Below are 21,590 nucleotides of genomic sequence, written 5' to 3' on the forward strand. Positions count from 1 at the left end.
AAACTTACAATGATTACCTTCACCACTGTCTTTAACATTGTGAGATAAAATTTTATTTCTCATAGAACTATGTGTAAAACCTGATGAAGAATTCCGAGATATTAAAATCTGGATCTATTGAATTATAATGGGGTAACATCAGATGTGTAGGCTTTCTTTCTAGCCAATGTTTAGTGACAAATAAAACTAGAAATCTGTAAATATCACCAAAGTGTAGCTGAGAAACTCAATGTGGTCTTAGGTATCACAATTGGTTTACTTTAAGGGGACTGTTTGGCCTCGGCAGATATATATGCTCTACTTAGTGCAATTTAAGAAAATATTGTGTCCCTCGACTTCAGCTACCAGACAGAGTCCTGCCCTCTCCAGAAGTTTTCTGATGACTCTGCAATAGTTGGATGTATCAGCAAGCAGCTCAACAAAGATAAAGGAGCTGGTTGTGGATCTGAGGAGGGTCAGGACACCGACGACCCCTGTTTCCATCCACGGGCCAGCGTGGACAGTGTGGAGGATTATAAATACCTGGGAATGTTCAGAGACCGTAAACTCGACTGGGCTAAGACAACTGATGCCCTTTACATCAAGGGGAGACTGAGGTCCTTCAACATCTGCCGGCCTATGCTGAGCATGTTTTATGAGACTGTGGTAACCAGTCCTGTTTGCTGTTGCATGCTGGGGCAGCAGACTGAGGGTTGCGGTCACCACCAGACTCAACAAACTGATCCTAGGCCAGCTGGACTCTCTGATGGTGGTGTCAGATGCTGTATAAGTTACACGCCATCCTGGACAATGTCTCCCACCCTCTCCATGATGTGCTGGTCAAACACAGGTGCATGTTCAGTGCAAGGCTGAGATCGTGGCCATCCAACTATACAACTCCTCCCTCTGAAAAACTCTGAGTCAACAGAGTGATTGGATATTTAGTGCACAGTCATGACTGCACTGTAATGACTGTGCACTAAATATCCAATGTACAGCACGCACAATATTGTACATATTTCATATTCTTTTATTTTACATTTTATTTTTAATCTTATATGCTATATTTCTTACCCTTGGAGCAATTGTAACAAACACAATTTCCCCCAGAGATCAATAAAGTATTTCTGATTCTGATTCTGATTACTGAACAATTTTTAAAAAGTCATTAAAATACACACCCCATATTGGGTGTTTTATCATTTTAAAAATGTGTCTTTCCTCTATCCAACAAAATAAAGTATACTACTTGTATTGTTGGCATGTGAAGAAGACTGACACTGTATAGACATATAGCTCCTATCATCATCAGATCATATGCTCCTAATAAATAAAACTCAAGTTTACACATTTACTCTATATATACAAGCAGGTATCTCTTCAGTATAAAACGACGTGCCCTCTTTAACTACGTGCAGCTGAACGTAGACAGGAAGTGTGCGGAGCGGATGACGTCATGCACTCAGTCACGTTTGTTTATTTATTTTTTGCAGCGTCGTCCTGTGGGATCCGGACCGTCTGTTGTTCAGGCGACACAGACGAGGGGCGAGTGTTCTCGGTGTGTCCCGTGTTGTCGGTGTTTCCAGGGTCGTCGGTGTTCAGGACACATCGGGACCAGGATCATGGCGGACTCTGGCCCAGAGGCACCGGCGGACGGTGACGACCCGCCCAGTATCAACTCCCCCCCGCTCATCACTGTGTCGGATCTGCCCGGTGCCACCGCTGCAGGTAACAGAGGACATGAGTCATCAGTCCTCACAACAGTGCACATCTGTACCCTGTGTGTGTGTGTGTACTCGTGTTTTACCTCATTAGGACCTTTTTCACAGACCCTGTCGGGACCAGTAGCCCTCATAGGGACTGTAGCACGGTCCTACTGAGGTAAGACATGATGTCTTAGGTCCTGGTTTAAGTTAGGGATAAGGTTTTGGTTTGCTTGGCCACAGTGAATGAACGTCCATGGAAAGTCCTAATAAAGACAGCTGCACAAACGTGTGAGGACCTTAATCTGCTTACACAGTCACATTATGGGGACTTGTCTTCCTTATGGGGACAAAAAGTAGGTCCCCATAACATAAATCATTGAATTTGTATTTAATGTTTCAGCTAAGTTAGGGTTAGGCAAGTAGTTACCATGGTTAGGTTAGAGTAAGTCTCCTGGAGATCAAGTGAAGTGAATGTGATGTCCTCTGAAGTCATGGAGACAAGACTGTGTGTGTGTGTGTGATTGTGTGTGAGTGTGTGTGAGTGTGTGTGAGTGTGTGTGAGTAATGAGGTGTGGTCCAGAGATCCAGTAAACATCTAAACTTCCAGGGGTGTAATGTGGTTGCCATGGTTACCGTACCATTTTACCAAAAATGACACTGTTATAATTGATTGATCTAACAAGGACGAGCTGTTTGCATATGTTTTTTTATTACTCAGTAATAGGAACACATGTCAAATAATTATTATAACATTAAACATTAGGAATGCGTCCACTGCAGAATTTGTTTACACATTCAGCTCTGACACTCAGACCTTTACAGAATAAAATCCCATGTTTAGAGAATAGTACTCAAAAGCAGGATCCTCGCCCAACATCCAGCTCTGTGAGATTTTGTTGATGCAGTCTCCAATTGGAAAACACTCTGCAGCTGAGGCAGCTTCTGTTTGAAAGCATAAATGGAACACATTAATTATTTAGTGTACATCCTCTTCTGTGTGGATGACATGTGATATATGATTATTGGATTATTCGACCTGGCCAAAAACAGGCGTTACGATTCTGATGCCTTGATCTGTGTCCTCATCAGGCCGTAACCTGAAGGAATGGCTTCAGGAGCAATTCTGCGACAAACCTCTGGAGCAGGACGACATGCGGCTACACAACGCTGCCTACGTCGGAGATTTGGACACGGTGAGGAACCTGCTGCAGGAAGACGGCTTCAGACGGTGAGGCAGAGTTGTACGTGCAGAAGAGGACTTTAGGAATCCATGGTGTTTGTCATTGTTCAGTGTGTGTGTGCATGTGACTGCTGCAGAAGTCGTAGCTCTTCGTCCAGTGCGCTCATGTGTGGCACAGAGTGGTTTGTGGTTTCTGAGCCGTGTGGGTTTTTGCTCAGCATGTTTGCTGAGTGATGGCTGGAGAGACACACGCTCTGAAGAGTGTGTCCTTACATATCTACACCACAACAGTCTTAATATACTGTACGTGCATCACACAGGCCACATGTCGGGTGCTGTTGGCTTCATCACTTTTTGTAATGGTGGGTTCCTCACTACTTTTAGACTGTGACCACAGCAGGCACACAAACATGAGCACTTCACTTGAGCAAGTGGCGTCCCGACTGTCCACATATAGAGACACTGGAACCTGCAGAGTCAGAGGCTGGATCAGCATAGTGCCACACACACACACACACACACACACACACACACACACACACACACACACACACACACACACACACACACACACACACACACACACACACACCTTGCAGTGGTCAGCCCACTTTGAACCTCATCCCCACGGTGGTTGTGTGCAGCAATCATACATCTTACTTGCTTTCTATCTCCACACACAACCAACCCATTATTACTGGTTGAGACTAAAGTTCATGTCTCTTACACAAGGTTTACACCAAGCTGTTATTTCAGTAAAATAGTTTCACTTCAATGGGTTTTCCCTGTACCGCCTCTCTCCACTAGGCCAAAGCAGTACTTCTGAAAGCCATTTATTCTATCACATAATTTTGGTAAATAAACAATGATATTTTTAAAGTGAGGCAGTTTATTTTTAAAGCACATTTCTTACTCAGTGGTACAATTCAAGGTGCTATACAGGGACATTAAAATCAACACAGAGACAACATTTAAAGAAATCAATTCAAAATTAGAAAGCAAAATAAAAGAGATTAAAACAAGAGTACTAATAATAGGAACTTTATTTGTAAAGCACTTATCTAAACAAGTTTATAAAGTACTTCACACACACACAAAAGAGTAGATTAAAAGAGGTACAAGTAGGATGAATCTGTATACTAAATAATTCTGGAGACAAATAAAATGAATAAAATCAATCAAATAAAAATAGAACAAAATACAATGAGGGTACGAACTTGTAAAATAGTTAAGTCTAATGCACTTGTGAATAGATAGGTTTTTGTATCTGGATTTAAAAGGTGCAATGGAAGGAGACCATCCTAAGACCATGAGGTGGTTGGTTCCCATGCTGTTGCTGAGTAGGAACTAAAAACTGCTTCTCTATGTTTAGACCTTGTCCTGGGCACCACCAGCAGACCGAACACCAGTGATCTCAAAGGTCTCAGGGTTAGATTGCACTTATCATATTTGTTGTGTATTTGGAGCAGCTCCATGAAACAATTTGGAAGTGAGCAGTAAAACTTTATACTCACATTTTTTAAATCAACCCTGTGACAAGGAATTTAAGAACAGATTTATTGAATTGAATTGAAATGTGTTTTTTTTATGTGGTTTGGAGTGTAAGTATGACAACTCCTAATTTGTTGGATCTAGTTCTACAGCTAATATCCACTTCCCTCTTTCACTGCCAGACGCATCAATGAGAAGTCTGTGTGGTGTTGTGGCTGTCTGCCCTGCACACCTCTGCGGATCGCAGCCACAGCAGGACACGCTGTCTGCGTGGCCTATCTGATCGCCCAGGGAGCCGAGGTGGACCTAGTTGATGTCAAAGGCCAAACGGCGCTCTACGTAGCCGTGGTTAACGGTCACCTGGAATGCGCCCGGATCCTCCTCGAGGCCGGAGCGGATCCCAACGGAAGCCGGCACCACCGCAGCACCCCCCTGTACCACGCTGCGCGGGTGGGAAGGCTGGACATTCTGCAGGAGCTCATCCGGTGAGGACTGGTGATTTACATCTGTGTTAAAACAGAACATTTAAATGTATTCTTACCTTTCATAAACAGGTTGAATGAGAGGAGTTTACACACAATACTGGAAAATATAATTTATCTCAGTCTTGTTTCGTGTCTCACGATTGAAAATTGGTGACAGGTAAGAGAATGTCTGTACAGTTGGGTCCATACGTATGGCACCGCTTTTTCATCCTGAGATCTTTGTTGTTGTTTTTTCAGTTTTGCATCATCAACACACCCACTCACTTGCCATTATCCATCATCCATCATCCAGAGGATCTCCTGCTGTTTTCTCCCACGGGCTCTTTCTGAATTTTTACTGTGGGTGCTAACTCCAGAGAAAGTCTGGAGCCTCTGACTTGGACATTTTCGTTCTCACAGATTATCTGGAGTTTATTTATATGTTTTATTTTTTGTTCTTGCAGATTGTGTAAAGGTTAACTTTTTGATCTGCAGGGTTTTCACTGCTCCAGGCAGAAGTTCTGTCACCTGACATTATTCAAAACATCAGTTCAAGGACAGTAATCAAATTAATATGAAGAAAACCTAAAGAGAAGACATACACTCTCTGCCCTCTACATACCATCTCATTTTGAATCTAGATGCATTCCTCAATATCAACATTTTTGTACTCAAATTCAGTTCACATATTTATAGTGAAAATACCCTCTCTCAGGTGTTATCTGAAGATGTTAAACAAACAAGTTGTAAAACTATATCCATGGTTCTCTCTCTGTTCAGGTTCAATGCTGATGTAGACATGGACCACCAGCTGGGCCCTCGGCTCCTCTTAAGCGCCCGAACCCTCAACACTTTGGTGGTGTGTCCCCTCTACATTAGCGCTGCCTACCACCACCTCCACTGTTTCCAGCTGCTGCTCCAGGCCGGCGCGCAGCCCGACTTCAACTACAACGGGCCTGTCTGCCACGAGGCTCTGACCCGCGGCCTGGCTTCCTGCCTGCTGGATGCCGTGCTGCGTCACGGATGTGAGGTGGCCTTCATCCACCTGCTGCTGGACCACGGGGCCAACCCGGCTCTTGTGCCCTGGGATGAGTCAGCACTGGAGGCTCCTAATCGAAGAAAAGTGGATCCTGAGGCCCTCAGGATCTTCCTGGAGGCGAGGAGTGAGTAAAAATAATGTGTCGTTCAATAATTTGTGTGGATGTGAAAAGTCCCATTTGTGACTGTGAGTGACTGCGATGAATAACATGTGTCTAAACTCTCAAAGAGCTGCACATCATTCAGTAAAGAACTGACAGTCTAATACAGAGTGTGAATGAGTAGGAGTCATTTTGAACATAGAGGTGGTTGTTGTGAGAGTTGGCTCACTATCACACTGTCATGACCGACTGACCTGAGTACAGCAGAGCTACAGATAATGTTATTTCTAACATTTGTGGATGTCCTACAATGACAAGTTGGAGGATGTTGCTCAGGAGGTAGAGTGGGTTGTTCACTAACCAGAGGGTTGGTGGTTTGATCCTCGGCTCCTCCAGTCCAAGATACTGAACTCCAAATTGCCCCTTACATCTGTGCCGATAGTGTGTGAATAGTGTGTGATAGAAAAAAGGGCAGCATATAGAAGGTCTTTATGAATGTGCATGAATGGGTGAATGTGGTCATTACTGTAAATCACTTTGAAGGGTTGATAAGAATAGAAACATTTAGAAATACAGTCCATTTACAAGTTAAAATATCTGGAGTGGTTCAATGACTTCAACTCAGACATTTTATAATAACTCACAATCCTGAATCTTCCTCTTAAAGGTCCATGTGTAAGATTTAGGTGAAAGGGATCTATTGGTTATATAAAATAATCCTAGAGATGGTTTGACTAGATAGTTTCAGCTAAATTGTACAAATAGTTGTTTCTTTACCCTAGAATGAGCCCTTTGTATTTAAATACATTATATTTGCATCAGTAGTCCAAACTGGACAAACTCAACACCTTTTGACTTTTTATGACAACTGAAGGTTTTATTTCATGTTTTGAAGAGGAGGCTGAGATGAGGGGTATTCGGCTGAAACGTGACACTCCACCACTAGATGTCACTAAATTCTACACACTGAGCCTTTAATGCTTGTTAGAATTAACATCATCATCATTTCACACCACTCATTGACAGCTGAGACTATAAACCCCACGTAGTAACTACATGACTGACAAAGGCAAATAAAAAAAGTTTCACACTGAGATAATTACATGATGATATGAAAGAAAAAATACCCTGTTATCATAGTGCAGCTGCTAAGGAGCTCCCTCTTTTGCTTCCTCTCTTGTCAGGACGCCCTCGCAGGCTGACGCACTTGTGTCGGATCAGGATCCGTAAAGCGATGGGCAAGAGTCGCCTCATCCACATACCTTCGTTACCTCTGCCAGAGCCAATCAAGAAGTTCCTGCTTCACAGAAATTGACACCACGCAGCTTCTCGTCTTCGACATCCTACGCAAACCTTCAGTCAATCTCAAATACAGGCCACACAGCTGCAAAACACCTAATTATTTTCTAATAATAAACTGCTCTTAATATAATTTCTTCAACACTCCTGTTCCTGTAATAATTGAATGAAATGCTTCCTAACTTATCGAAGAAGCCTCGCTGTGTCCTGTATTGTGGAAAATGTGTGTCTATATCCTAAATGTTTACCAGGAAATGTCATGGTCATACTAAATAGTGTGTTTAAGCTCATTTACCACACTGAGAATGTCATTTGTTTTGCTATTGAAACATGCCATGTAATAGATATCCACTTTAGATGCAGAGTAACATTGCTCCAGCTCCTTGGATTGCTCACTTATCTGTAGTAAACGTACATTTTCAACCGTTTACCAACTCTCAGCCAGAGTTCAGCTCATCATTGTTCAATTTAGCAGATCAGTAGCCAGTGTTATTATTTAGCTTCTCGTTATGCATTAGCCATGTGGATTAGCTTGACAACGTAAGGGCTGGAGCCTGCAAACTTCTAACTTCTAACAGTATAAACTGTGTTTACATTAGTGTGGGGTGGTGAACGATATTTAATTTTTTTTGCTGAATGCCTTAAGCTTAAATTTTGGAAAATTGACTTATAGACTGAACAAACCAGAACTACCAATGATAAAGCAGAACAATTACGTACATGTATGAAAGGAAAAACACATGTATTAATCTTAAATGAGCTGTTTAGGCTCCTGGATCCTGACCAAAACTAAAGAAGCAAGTTTACAGTTACAATCAGAAGCTTTCAAACAGTTTTGTTAAAGCCAGTGAATCTTCCTCTGTTGACGCTCACAATCTGTTGAAAAGTAAAATGTATTTATGAAAGAATAGAATAAGTTTGTATTTATTGAAAAGAAAGCTGCCCTTTATGTGAGACTGTTATCTGTCTCATATGTTTACTGTTCAACATGTTGAAATGTCCATGCATTTTGCTTTGTATATCCCATCTTTATTTTCCATATGAAATGTGAATACTTCTACATTCTCTCCTGTGTGTTAATTGTTTAAAACCACGTGGGTGGGCTAATGTGCCACCAGAGATTCTTCGAAAGTAAGGTCACTTTCCGTGCTTCCTGTTCTGTTGGCCATCTCCTGAAATCTACATGAGCACATTGTTGCTCCTCCTTCACTCACAACCCGTTCCAAGATCTGCTCTAGTCCATTATATCTCAGTAAATGTCATGGATAGAGTCTGGAGTTCAGGTTTGGCAGAAAAGAGACCCCGTCCATCAATATCAGGGCAACAAACCCACAGGTGCTGCAGGCTTCTGATCCAGTGATCCAGATTATCATTTAGAACTAAACAATAACATAAGCCCTGATCTGACCTGATCAGAGTCACATGAAGCCTCTTCAAATAGTCGTTCTAACATGAGGGTCTGATTTTCTATCTTGCAGGGTTGTCTGGGAAAAAAGAAGAACTTTAGTCTTAGTAGACCCTTACCAAAACTTTGCGGCATCCTTATTAACCACTTTTAAATGATGTTTGAATGTGTCAGGTTATAGGAGTTACATTAAATAACAGTGTAAAAATAATTTCTATATGAGAGTAACTTTAGCAATAGTATTCCACTAAAAATAAAACAGGAGGCAAGTTAGTTTGTTAGTCTAGAGTTCCTGGCTCAAGTGACATCTACATTTCATTTAGTGTTTTTTAGCCACACTAGCAGAGTGACTCCAGGGAAGACAGAGTAACTCTGTCAATATGAATGGATTGCCACGATCAGTGTTGACATTTTAGGATTTATAGTGAAATTTACAAAATGATAGCTTAGGCCTATGTGGTTATGTCATCTGGAACAAATACTGCAACTATATGCACCATCAGGATGAATTGATGAACTAAAAACAGTCTCAGCGGCTTCCGCGTAGTTAGTGTGTATTTAGCCAATGTTTGCAAGTCAACACACAAAACCAACATGCTGAGCATGTTAGAATGCAGATGTTTGCTCCATTGTGTTCAAACACTGTGCCTCATAGAGCCGTTAGTTAGTTAGTTAGTTAGTTAGTTACGTGACTTGATGACATGTTCCACTATGTTTTGCTGCGTTACATTTATTGCGTTACACAAAGCACTACACATCATTGCACGATAATAATAATAACAGTAAGAATCCAGTACATCTCATTAACATGAAACATAGACTCACTAAAGAGCTGGGTTCACAGTGGCATCCTGTCTTTTTTAGTGCTGCTATGGCTGCAGGCACCAGGCGGTTGCTCAAGCAGGCCCTGTTGCAGCTACTGTCCTGTACCTGTGTCCTGATGTTGCAGTGGCATTTGAATTGGTGAATGACTTCATGTTGTATTGAGGTTGGGATGCATGTAATGGGTTTAGAGTTGAGTTCCAAGAAGTTGGGTTTGTGAAGAACTAATGGTCGTAAATTTAAGTTTTAACCCAGAGGCTTATCAGCCACTCAACATGTTTTGTGAACTAAACTGATCATTAAAATGGTTGACAGAGAAATATATCTATTTCCTGCAGCCTTGCGTTTTGTCTGATTGTCCCTATTTATCCCAGAATTTGTGATGGGGTGCTCCAAAGGAAGTAATAAAATTAAACACAATAATGATGAAGCTCTGGATGGGGGCATTTATTATTGTTGTTTAACTGATAATGAAGCCAAGATAATGATGGTTGAGAAAACCACAATTTGGTGAAAACCCAACTGGCCCAGTGGAAAAAGCCGAGCCTGGGAACCCTGAGTGGAAGCAGCAGGGGCAGATGAGGACTCTCTGTTCAAAAAAAGCTCTGGCAGAGACCTGAGAAGATGCACTGGGACGCTTTCTGCAAACGCCTGGGGCAGAATGAAAGGTTTTCTATCCTTAGCAGAGGACAGTAAAATGTTTGTGTGTGAGCTTGTGCACAAAACTGTCACATGAGGGCTCTAGATGGCACTGTCCTCCTTTCAAGCATGGCAGACATGTCAGTGTCTTCCAATATCTCTCCTCTTTCTCTGTCTTGCATTTCATTTTCATCTTTGCCTTTGTCCGTCTCACTTTGTCTCTTTGCCCATTTCCTTCCTTTCGTCAGCCTCTCCTCAGTTTGGTGCAGAGGATTCAGCTGTGAACCTCAGCATGTGTCCTCAAGGGCCTCATCCCTTCAGATGTCATTAAAGCGACTCTTTCATTAGCAGAGCACACAGAGGAACACAGAGCGAGCTTCTTTTGCAATGGTCCATGAGTGCAGCGGAGATTTGGACAGTTTGGTGAACCGCTATCTTCCTGTGGGGAGTTTCCACTGCCACAGGCTTCTCTTTCAAGTCAAACTTATTTTATGTAACAGTGCGTTTAGAAGAGCAACCTACTAGTTTTGTTGTGGACGTACTTTTATAAAGTTATTGCATGAGATTTTACATAGAGAATTGTAATTCTAAGTGAAATATCAGTGCAGAGGTAAGACAACTCTTAATTTAAAGATAGTATAAGATCCAAGTGACACTTTTCCTTTTTCAAAGCACATGAACTTCACTGTCACTGGCTCAGTGGTGAATGCTTTGCAGCTGAAAACTCCATCATTAACACAATTCAAACACTGAAGCTGTTTTCTTTGGTCTTGAGGAGAAACAGCGATGGTGAAAATGGTTTGTTTCCTCAGAGAATCACTGCGAGCCTGGAAAAAGCTGAATGGTGGTTTTCATTCCTCAGTTTATTTGAACCTCAAACTGCAATCAAAGGTCTGAGCAACCTCTGCTAATATCACCGCAGTGTTCCGCCTCAACTGGGGACCAGCGTGCCACTCGCTTCACAAGGCCACCGCAGCTTTTAGACGAGGATGAAGGTTGTTTCCATGGATGTGGTGTTTTCATATAAACTTGTCTTGGTGTGTGCGTGCTCATTAGTCTCACAAAGGTGTTGGCTGTGTTTTTTTGATAGATATGAAAGCCCTGCGTCAGTAAAAGACAGGGAAAATATGTGTTTGTTTAGATGAAAACTCACCTGTAAGTTGTTATAGTTCAACCACAGTCACTGGTGTCTACCTCTTTATCAGGCTGCCTGCTCTCCTGCACTTGTGCTGGCAAGTAACCTGTTTGGTAATTGGCACGCACTTTAATTTGAATGATCTCATCCCTGAGGCTTTCCGGAACGACATCACTGCGTGTTTACCACTGCTGCAAACACATGGACACACACACACACACACACACACACACACACACACACACACACACACACACACACATACACACACTAAGGTATTGTACTTCTGACCCAATGCAATCGGAGCTTGATCAGCCTCAAGCTTCAAACTCTCGTATTGCTGCTGCACAGCAAGGGTGAAATTAGTCAAAACACAGAGCAGCTTAACGTGACTCACTGAGATCACATGAGAGTTTGTCGTCCTGCGGTCCAAGAAAAGCAACCTTTTCCGCTTGAGCTCATGACATATCGATTGAACAGGAAAGCCTGGGTGTTGGCGAATGAGCGCATAAATATTGATAATTTTTCACTCTCGTGTCACGCTTTAACCCAGCACATGTGGATTACAACTCCACGTCCGGAAGCACTTTTCCTCCATTAAGGCCGTCTTGCTCTATAAACGGCTCGACCGGTGCTCTGCTGCAACACTCACAGGGAAGTCCTCCAGCTTTATTGATATAATTAAGGAGTGCATGGTTTGGAAATATTGGAAGAATCTTTACTTTTAAACGTGTGTTTTAATTAAAAACCTCAGAACAACATAATGAGTCTCAATTTGACTGGTTTCCAAAGGAGCCGGTGGTCATGAAATGTGGCAGGGACAGGAAGGATGTGAAGTGATTGCTTCTGTAATTACTGTCACAGTCTGTAACTTTGACTCTTATACTTAATTAGTTCCTTCTCATTTGAGTGATGTTTGGGCATTACATGCGTAGCCTGCTGCGGCTTTGTATGGTTTGCTTTTTTAAAAACAATGAGGCTGTAGAAACTCAGAGGAAAAGCCTGGAAGCAGCTGTTCTCAGTGTGAAATTTAAACAGACAGAAAAATGACATATTGCATTATCCATATACACTCATTAGCAGTGATGATCGGAAATGAGCAGTGGAGCTATGTGTGGAAAGCAGACCTATTGGTTGGTTCTGTTCTTGCTTCCCTCCGTTATAATACTTTACTTTAAATGCTGCTAATTAGGCTTTATAAGGCATCATCGGTTCATTATGAAAAGTTCCCTGGATTTACACCATGGTGAAAGACATCCTGGTTCAACACTCAAGCTATAACATAACACAAAAGTACACTTATAAAGTGTTTTTTTTCCAAAATAGTGGCTATGAAAGACACAAATACAAATAAATGAATACAGTTTGGAATGACAATGGTTATTTATCTTTTCTATGTTTATTTATTTCAACATTTCTACACTTCTTATTTATTTATGCATTTATTCATACATTTTAGTCAATTTCTATATTTATTTATTGTTCATTTCAATATGTATTTATGTGATTATATATTTCTACATTATTCCATAATGTATCTATTTCTTTTTTTATTTACTTAATTATTTTTATGAATTTGGCATAATGCATTTCCTAACCTCTAAGTATTTAAGGTGGGGGTACCCATTTCAGGAGGCTACGATCCATGCAGCTCCAGGAAACATGAGAAGCCCTGTCTGAGGCAATCACTGAGAAAAAGTCTCCATGACAAGAAGCAGCCTGGTTCTGCTCACTGTGAAGGAGATGAAGGACTGTGAGGAACAGTGGAGGACCAGGTATCTAGAGAGAGACCTGCACCAGGAGAAGGCGCAGAAAGAGGAATCCAGCAGCAAGGCACCCGTCATGGAGAAAGTGAACCTACTGGAGGCTGAAAAGTACCACCTCAAAGAGGACCTCACAAATAATGATTTCAAGCAGTAAAGAAAAGGTGAGCCTGGGCCAAGAATCAAAGCCTAGAAGACAGAGCCAGCAGTGACGGGAGAAACCAACAGCAAGGTGCATGCAGATGAATGGATGAGGAGGGAGGAAGAATGGGGGAAGAGGGAGGGTGAGACTGATGACCGGGTCACTATTGAAAGGCAGCCTGAGACACAAGTGAAGTGGAAGTTTATCCTGAAACTCCTGGAAAATTACTTTTCCCTACCCTCCCAAACCTCCAACCCTTTCCCCTTCACCACGTCTTACCTTACCCAGACTCTTCCATTTCAGTGGCTCTAAACTCCAGAGGAGTGTAGACACCGGGCGTGTCTGGAGCAGAGCTGAAAGTTTATGGACACAACAGTTGTTTTGTTTGTACTCTGGGTATCTGAGTTTGAGTGCTTGGGGATCATTTAATGGCAGCATGACAATGTCCATTAGGCCAAACTACCCATGTTTAATTACTTCCGTAGAGCCCAAGTGCTCATGGGAAGGATTTTCCGCCACTGAGGAGTGAGAGTGGGTGTCTTGGATGGGGAACAAAGCCGTGGAGCTGTCGTGGATGGCAGGGTTTGAAGAACTGTGGGTTGGAAGTAGGGGTGGGTGGGTTGCTTGAGGGGTCTCCTCCTCGTCCTCCTCATCTTCCCTCTCTTTCCCGCCCCCCTCAGAAAATGAACCAGCAACTTTTGGGCAGCTTCCCAAACCGCTGTTTGACAACAACATGGGTGAGAAGAAACCCCAGTTAAACAGAAGAGAGGACGAGAGGAAGAGAGCCATTCGATGGCCACCACTGTGGGAATGTTGGAAACTGTGCTTTCCTGAGGCCTTGGGAATCCCACACCAGAGCTGGAACCTGCAGGCATGGAAAACAAGGCTTGCCTCCCACGAGAGGGGAGATGTCAGATGGAGAACAACATCATTTGATCACTTGGTGTGGGGGAGCTGGCAGTGACGCACTTTCTCTGCTGTGCACAACACAACATTTAACTGATACAAAACTACAGACAAAAGATTTGTTTGCCTGTGGTGCAGAGGTTCTCTCCATCAAATTAGCTGCAGAACACAGATTCCCCAGATTCAAGGTGTGCCCATTTAGTTCAGCTGCAAATTTCTCTGTCAGCATGCACTACAGCATGATATACCTATATATCTTTGAATCTTGAATATACATGTACTTAGAAGTGATAAGGGCCTTTACCTGGGACCTGATTCTGAGGCCCAGAGGTTCTAATGCTTTGTGATTAATCAAATTAACACAGAACTCTGGGCAAAAAGCAACTCATGAACAACGTGTTGTATTTTATATGCACTATACTTACTCAAACCATCATCCACTTACATCTGGGCATTCTGCAGTGGGAATGAATACAATCAGTATTTGATCCTCAGTCAAATGACTCTCACACAGGTTGTTATCAGCTCTGGCTCTGATTGGCCGTGATGAAAACATGGCACCAGGGTAATCATGCTAATTTCTTCATCTTTATTTTGGCAGTCTAGCCACTGGTGCTGCAGCTTTTCTGGGGCAACGTTATGATGTGCATTGAACTTCCGGGCATAGAGGAACAAAGTGCAACAGGTTTTTTTTTTTTTCATGCAAGATGTAAGAGAGATCCTCCCAATTCCCCAAACTCCGCTACTGGCAAACAGAAAGGAATCAATTGCCTTTACTACTTACATTACTGCGTTATTGTTGGATTGTCTGTTTTTGGAAAGTTAAAAAAATGTTGGACACAGTTCAGTTGGACAGAGTCAGAAAGGGGGTTTCAGACCCTGTTAGAGAATCTGATCAGCACAGTTTGAAGCAGAGTGACGCTTTCACTCTTCTGGCCTGAGATCAGATTCCTTCTTTTATTCTCTATTATCACAGGGCCATGCAACTTTCTGTCTCACTCTCATTAATCCTCTTTGCCCATTGAGATACTGTCACTGGATCTTTTCAAATCTAAAATGACCGGACTAAGTGCAAATATTACAGAGATAAAGCAGAGAACACATCATTAAAGGTATATAATAAATGTTCATCAACATATGATTTCATTTTGTATCTAATATTTTACATTTTTAAAGCAACCAACAACTAAATAATGATCTTACAAAGGGGCTCATACAAATGCGTGGGAAGTGAAAAGACAGTTTTCAATCCAAAAATCCCAAAATGGGAAACCATTTGAAAAATGTAAAAATGGTAATGTAATGCTGACGCTTGGATAAAAGCCTTCATATGTGCATGTGTGTCTCAGTGTACAGGTGCAGCTGCGAGGCCTCAGCGCAACACCACATCAAATCAACCATTTCCTCCACTGATCTGCTGGAAAGAGCAAGAAGAGTTAAAAAGACATTTAAGGAAAATAGTTCTGAAAACAGACAAAAAAAACTGAGGTCTAGATACGTAGAGTAAGAAATAAAAACATTAAGTTAGGATTTACTTAAATATGTGAAATATTCTATACATGGTATGAAACATCTTATCTGGTGTGTGTGCGCGTTTGTGCCAGTGTGTGTGTGTGTGTACTGTAATGTCAAAAACAATGAAACAGCATCTTATAATCCAAACATTCCTTATGGGATTCATTATTGCATGAGGTAAAACAAACTACTTGCATTAAAGTAATTGACACTGCTACTTATTGAACAGAATCAGTTTGGTCTACCAGATTTTAACTTTGTACACACAGACCGGGCTGCACGACCCACACCCATCATGCAGATTGCAGTAACAAGGTCTTGATCCATTCTGGCAGTGTTTAGCTCTTGATATAGATACACAATGATTTAATGTGCACTGGGAATAAAGAGTGTAGGGATGAGTGCAGCATTGCGTGACCGTGAAGCCAACATCCTGTCCTCAGTAAATTCCATGGAGGAGCGTGCGGCTCTTTTGGTTTCCGATGCTTTTTCTAGAGTCCCGGCAGAGAGTGAGGGTGTGTGTGTGTGTGTGTGTGTGTGTGTGTGTGTGTGAGTGTGTGTGTGTGTGTGTGTGTGAGAGTGTGTGTAAGAGAGCAAAAAAGAGCTAGTTGATTTATGTTTGCAGAGGTTATCTTTTGTACTGTGACATTCCACTGAAACTAAAGTAAGAAGCTCTTTAAGAGTTTGGCATTAAGGTGAAGGCAGGGCTGATGTAATCATCCAAGCTGCTGGAAACCAGGGTTTGCCTGCACTGTTACTCAGATCTGATGTTTCTATAAAGGTGGATGTGTGGAAGCATTGTGACACATCACATGTATCTGAATTAGACTCAAAACAACTTCTAAAAGCAACCACACTTTAGAAATATTTCATTTCAACTCCAAAGCTGCTAGAAATCATTCTATCAAATCAATTCTGACATGTAGGTATCAAGTCTCTGGGCTATTGCTAATTAATGTATAGTGTGATTCATGGTATTGATCAATTAGCGTGTGACAGATTAATTGGGTCATTTTTTTAAGGAACACAGTAAAATGACAGTTTTCTCTTTCCAGTGATAACATATGTGATGGCAATGTAACTAAAGAGGCAACTAGTAATACTCAACACAGTTTGACAACTGGAGACATCGCTAACAAATAATAAATAAAGTGACCATCCATTTTTGATCATGTCATTATTGAATCATCAGGTTCATGCTGTGTGTTTTCAACATCTTTTAGATTCTGTTTATGTCGTGTTGTGTCACTTAATTCAAAATGAAAAAAGGTAAATGATGAGACATTAATATCTTTAAAATGATGATAAGACATTAAAGCATTAAAAGTTTTGAATCCTTAATTCCTCTAAAAAAGATTTGCATAATAGAAGATCCACTGCTGATACACTCTCTGATTACTGGCTTCGACAAGCAGACCTACCCCTGCTCTGCTCTTCTCTGCAGTTATCTGTGATGTGTCCTCTCCTGTGGTCTGAGAGCCAGGCAGCCATTAGCACAACCCATCTCTTTAATCAATCCACTGGAGGAGGAACCGAAGGACGCTCTGCTGACCACAGTACGCCTCCCCTCTTATTTTCTCACCCACTGGCACGCCCGCTCTGTGGAGGAGTCCTGAGGTTGGTTAAAGCCTCAGAGTCACTGACAGGTGGACAGGTGCTACTTCAAGAGAACAAGTGGCAGCTGGGGGACCTTGTGGCAGCTGTGCAGCTAAAAATATAAAGGGAACCATCTCCAGCACAAACAGAAAAAGTCGGTGGATGAAAATATAAATGTACTGTATGTGCTGTGGTCATGTGAGTAAACAACACTTGCGTTTGTGATCTTTACATTATAATGTTTTTGCATTAACTTGTACCCTGGGATTTTTTTGGGTGGACATCTGGTGTCAGCCCTCCTGGGAAATCCCTGGTTGTGGATGCATTCTCTTGTGAAACATTTAATTGTGAGAACATGATATTGCTTTTCAGGGTTATTACACAAACACAAGTTGACAAAAAGCCAAAGAGGAAAACCTGTGTACATAATGAAAAAAGCAGAATGCATGAGAGGATTGAATCAAACAAACATTCTTATGGAGCCCATGGACTTCTAAAAAGGAACATAGAACATGACACAAGTCGTGCAAAACAAAGGTTCAGAAGTACCTACTAGCCAAACTCAAGTAACTGTTGTCAGTCACAATAAATATGTTTACATGTGACGACATCAAGCACTGTGCAATGTCATTCACTGTTTTCCTCACTGCACTGCAGCCTGAAGACAGGCCCTCATCCCAGTGCCAGGTTACAATATTCACAGCAAATGTTTTGATGGGGGAAAAGTGAACAAAGAGCCGTGCTCGGTTGTTCTCTGCTGTTGCTGTGTCACTGTCTCAAACAACCATCAACAGAGGAGAGCATCCGAGTCCTGATGTACCTATAGTTCACATGATGTTTTGTACCTGGCTTACTGTAAAAGAAAAATTATCCAGAAAATGCCAGTAAAATAACATGCCATTTAATATTTATTAATTCATATCTTTATTTGTGTCTTTTCCCATTAAATATGGACTTAATAGTGGGGAAAATGTGTCTGACATTGACACAACAAAATGTTAATAAATGATCAAGTCTGCGTCTTTGTCGGCAGGAAGGAAACAGTTCTGCTCCATTTCACTTTTATAACACACCATATAAACATTTCAGATTCCGATCCTGTTTTATTTGTCAGAGCTCACGTCCACAGTCTGTGGCAACAGCCGCCAAATTTCTAGGATGAAACGCTCTGATGTGTTTGCGTGCACCGGGAAGTTGCTGATAGTGTGTGAGTGTCGGCTCGAGTGTGTGTATAGTCTGTGTGTGTGTGTGTGCACATTGTTTATAGGAGCTTGACTATGGGATTTGTTTGTGCATGTGTGTGTATTTGTGTGCCTGCAACGTGGCAAGCTTTTTTTCTTCCTGCCACTGTGTTTGATGGACAGTAGCGTGTGTATGCGCTGTATATGTAAGTGCGTGTGTGTACTTGTGTGTGTGTGTTTACTCTGTCAAATGTGTCCCACATGTGGATGCAGGTCGAAGCCCATACACACTTCCTCTCCTCCACCAATGTCGGCCCCCACCACACTTGAGGGAAGTGCTGTTCGCTCAGTGCTAGTGTATGGCATATTTAAATGACTGCCGTTCCAGATGGAGGATATTTTTCACACAGATATAATTACAAAAAGTTATTTGTTCACAGGACAGAGGACGTGATGAAAGCCTGCATGAGTTTCTGCATATACTAATGAGTTGCAGTGGATTCTCATTAACTTTTTATTTCAAAAGTTAATAGCACTTCAGCACATCTGCACTTATATTACAATCATTTGCATGAGTAATTGTAATTTTGTAGGCCCCTGCAACCTGATTTAAGATGTGACTGCAAACATGAATTGTAATATGAAAGTAATCATTAATAAATATCTCACTCTGGTGAGTAATAGTAAGAAATGACTAATGCCCTAATATATGCAATAAAAAACTGTGGAAAACATGCAACAGAAAGATGATAAAATAAAAAAAGTTTTTTATGTTGAGTGCCACCCTTGGTTTCCAGAGTTTGTATCAAAATAGATAAAATATCACATGATAGAGATATTTATTTTATATTTATTTGGAACAACTACACAGCTACAACCACACTTCTAAATACAAAACACATCCACACATAGTAAATATAGTAAAGTCCTCAAAAATAAAAAGAGAAAAAGAACAACAACAAAATGTAATTCCTCACAACACCATAGAGGAAAATTGACTTTTTTGGGGGAAAAAAGGTCTACACCACATAACATGGCAAAACAGCCATAATCACTCACCATGGCTGTAAAAAGTCATCTAGCTGTGGCTTTGTATTTTATATTTACTGCCCTGTCTCCATGTATTCCAGTCTACTTCACCAGAGAAGGAATCAAGCAACCACCTCAATGTGGCAAACATGTTTAGGGTCTCTGTTGACAACAGGCTAATCTAATGTCCGCAGGGTCCCTCTGTACTGAGAGATTTTCTCAGAGTCACAACCACCGCCTCTCACATGTAGGAAGTAATTGAGGCACTGAGTTGTTCTGAGTCGTGAGGTGCACAGTTGTTTACAGGGAGGGTGTCACTGTAATCCTTTTCTGCGTTTGCACTAACAACAATTAAACTTGTAAGAAACACAAGGTTCTATAGCTGTTGAAAATGAAAAATCATATCACATCACAACAAGGAGGATTAATAATATCTCATATTTTTACCAATAGACCAGGGCAGACACATCTTAGCCCGATCTAAACCTAAATCATTGAACCATGGCACTGAATGGTCCAGTGCTTTTGTGTCGTATAGCATAGTCACATGAAAGACTCAGAAAGCAGCAGCTGAGTTTAAAAAGAGACATATATATATATATATATGTATATATATCCCTAATCCTTCTCCTCAGACATTCCTCTCTGTGTTGTCCATAAAGAACATCTAATTCAACATCTGTAAGAGCTATGTTCAAAGAGACATACGCCAACTACATAGATGGTCTTGCAGAGGCACATTAAAAATGTAATAGCCCCTCAGGAGAAGAAATTCAGTGCCCCAATACACACAGGAAGAATAAAAAAAGTCCTTTCCTGGCTTCAATGCACATGGGAATAAATATACAGTATAAACATACATGATGTGACCCTGCATGTCAGGACTTACATACAACATGACAACACACACAGGACCCTCAAGTGGCTGGACTTAAACAAAATAAGTCAGGAGCATGTACACGCATAAAAATGTCAACATGAAGGTTTAAAACTCAAACAGGTACGCACGCACGCACACACACACACACACACACACACACACACACACACACACGCATGCACAATCTCAAAGGCTAATAGAAAGGAATACTGGTGGAAGTGAACACAAAAGACAATAACATGATCACCTGTTCACAGCCATCTTTGATCAGAGTGATACAGTCAGTGATACAGATACAATCACAAAACCTTATTTTCATTTGCTTATTTATTGGTGTAGATGGTAAATTACAAATTAAAAAAATAACATCAGTCCCAGCATTTGGATGTGAAAATGTGTTACATTAGATTTTTAATCAAATAAAATATTCCAAATAAATATTACAGGAGTACATCAACATGTACTCTTGATGTATTCAGAAAAAGATTTTTGACTTGCCCTTGTATCTCCTATAGACCATCTCCTTACCTCTTCCAGGGATGGACCTGAGCATCACTCACTTCCTCTCTCCTCTCCTCTCCTCTCCTCTCTTCTGCTCTCCTCTCCTATCCTCGCATCCCACCCTCCGGCCTAATTCAAAGCATCTTGTGGGGCGACTGCATCGGAGAGAAGGATGTGGCTGAGGCAAATAAAAGAATCATAACAACAGGATCAAAGCGGTCCTGCAAATCTGTTCCTTCTGGACATGGCGGCTTTTGCATGAAACAAAGGAAGTCAAAGACAAAGACAGACAGGGCAATGCGCAGAAAGGGAAGGAAGGGATCAAAGGGAATAAGAAGAAGGGACGAGGAGGGGAAGAAAGGCTTAGTTGTGAACTCTGTATCTTATGGAGTGGGTCATGGTCAGCGCGTGCTGCCGTTTGATTGATGCCCCGCTCCGATACTCCGGCTTCTTTATGTGTCTCTCACTCTTTTGAATGCTGATCACACCCACCCTGTTCTCTGTGCTTTCAATCAAACAGCTGCATCAGGAATTATCCATAACTCCGAGCAGTCGTGCTGCCTTTTATATCCTTAACTTAATACTTCACATGTCAGTTTACTGGTCTTCTGTTTGATGGAAAGCTGGAAATAAGAGAAAACAAAGGAAACCAGCTGGCCCTCAAACATTCAGAATATGCTGCGATGCCAAATCTTGAGCATTTAATGTTAGTGCAGTGAGTTTATTTTCATGTTTGTATCACAGATTCTGCACATGATTGATGAGCTGTCTTACAATTACACATATTCGTGTTTTTCTCTGTTTTTTGTTAATTAGCA

At 41.5% G+C, this 21,590-nt stretch overlaps 1 protein-coding gene across 1 annotated transcript; it reads left to right on the forward strand.

Annotated features, from left to right (window-relative positions):
- Nucleotides 1–1,412: 1,412 nt before the first annotated feature.
- On the forward strand, nt 1,413–8,318 carry asb1 (ankyrin repeat and SOCS box containing 1). The gene is made up of 5 exons (XM_069533308.1): nt 1,413–1,707; nt 2,775–2,913; nt 4,539–4,841; nt 5,601–5,983; nt 7,144–8,318. Exons 1-5 carry the CDS (start codon nt 1,428–1,430, stop codon nt 7,272–7,274), a joined length of 1,236 nt encoding a protein of 411 aa, XP_069389409.1. The 5' UTR covers nt 1,413–1,427; the 3' UTR covers nt 7,275–8,318.
- Nucleotides 8,319–21,590: the final 13,272 nt, after the last annotated feature.

Source organism: Paralichthys olivaceus, chromosome 10, assembly GCF_024713975.1.
Source record: "Paralichthys olivaceus isolate ysfri-2021 chromosome 10, ASM2471397v2, whole genome shotgun sequence".
Classification (NCBI taxonomy): Eukaryota; Metazoa; Chordata; class Actinopteri; order Pleuronectiformes; family Paralichthyidae; genus Paralichthys; species Paralichthys olivaceus.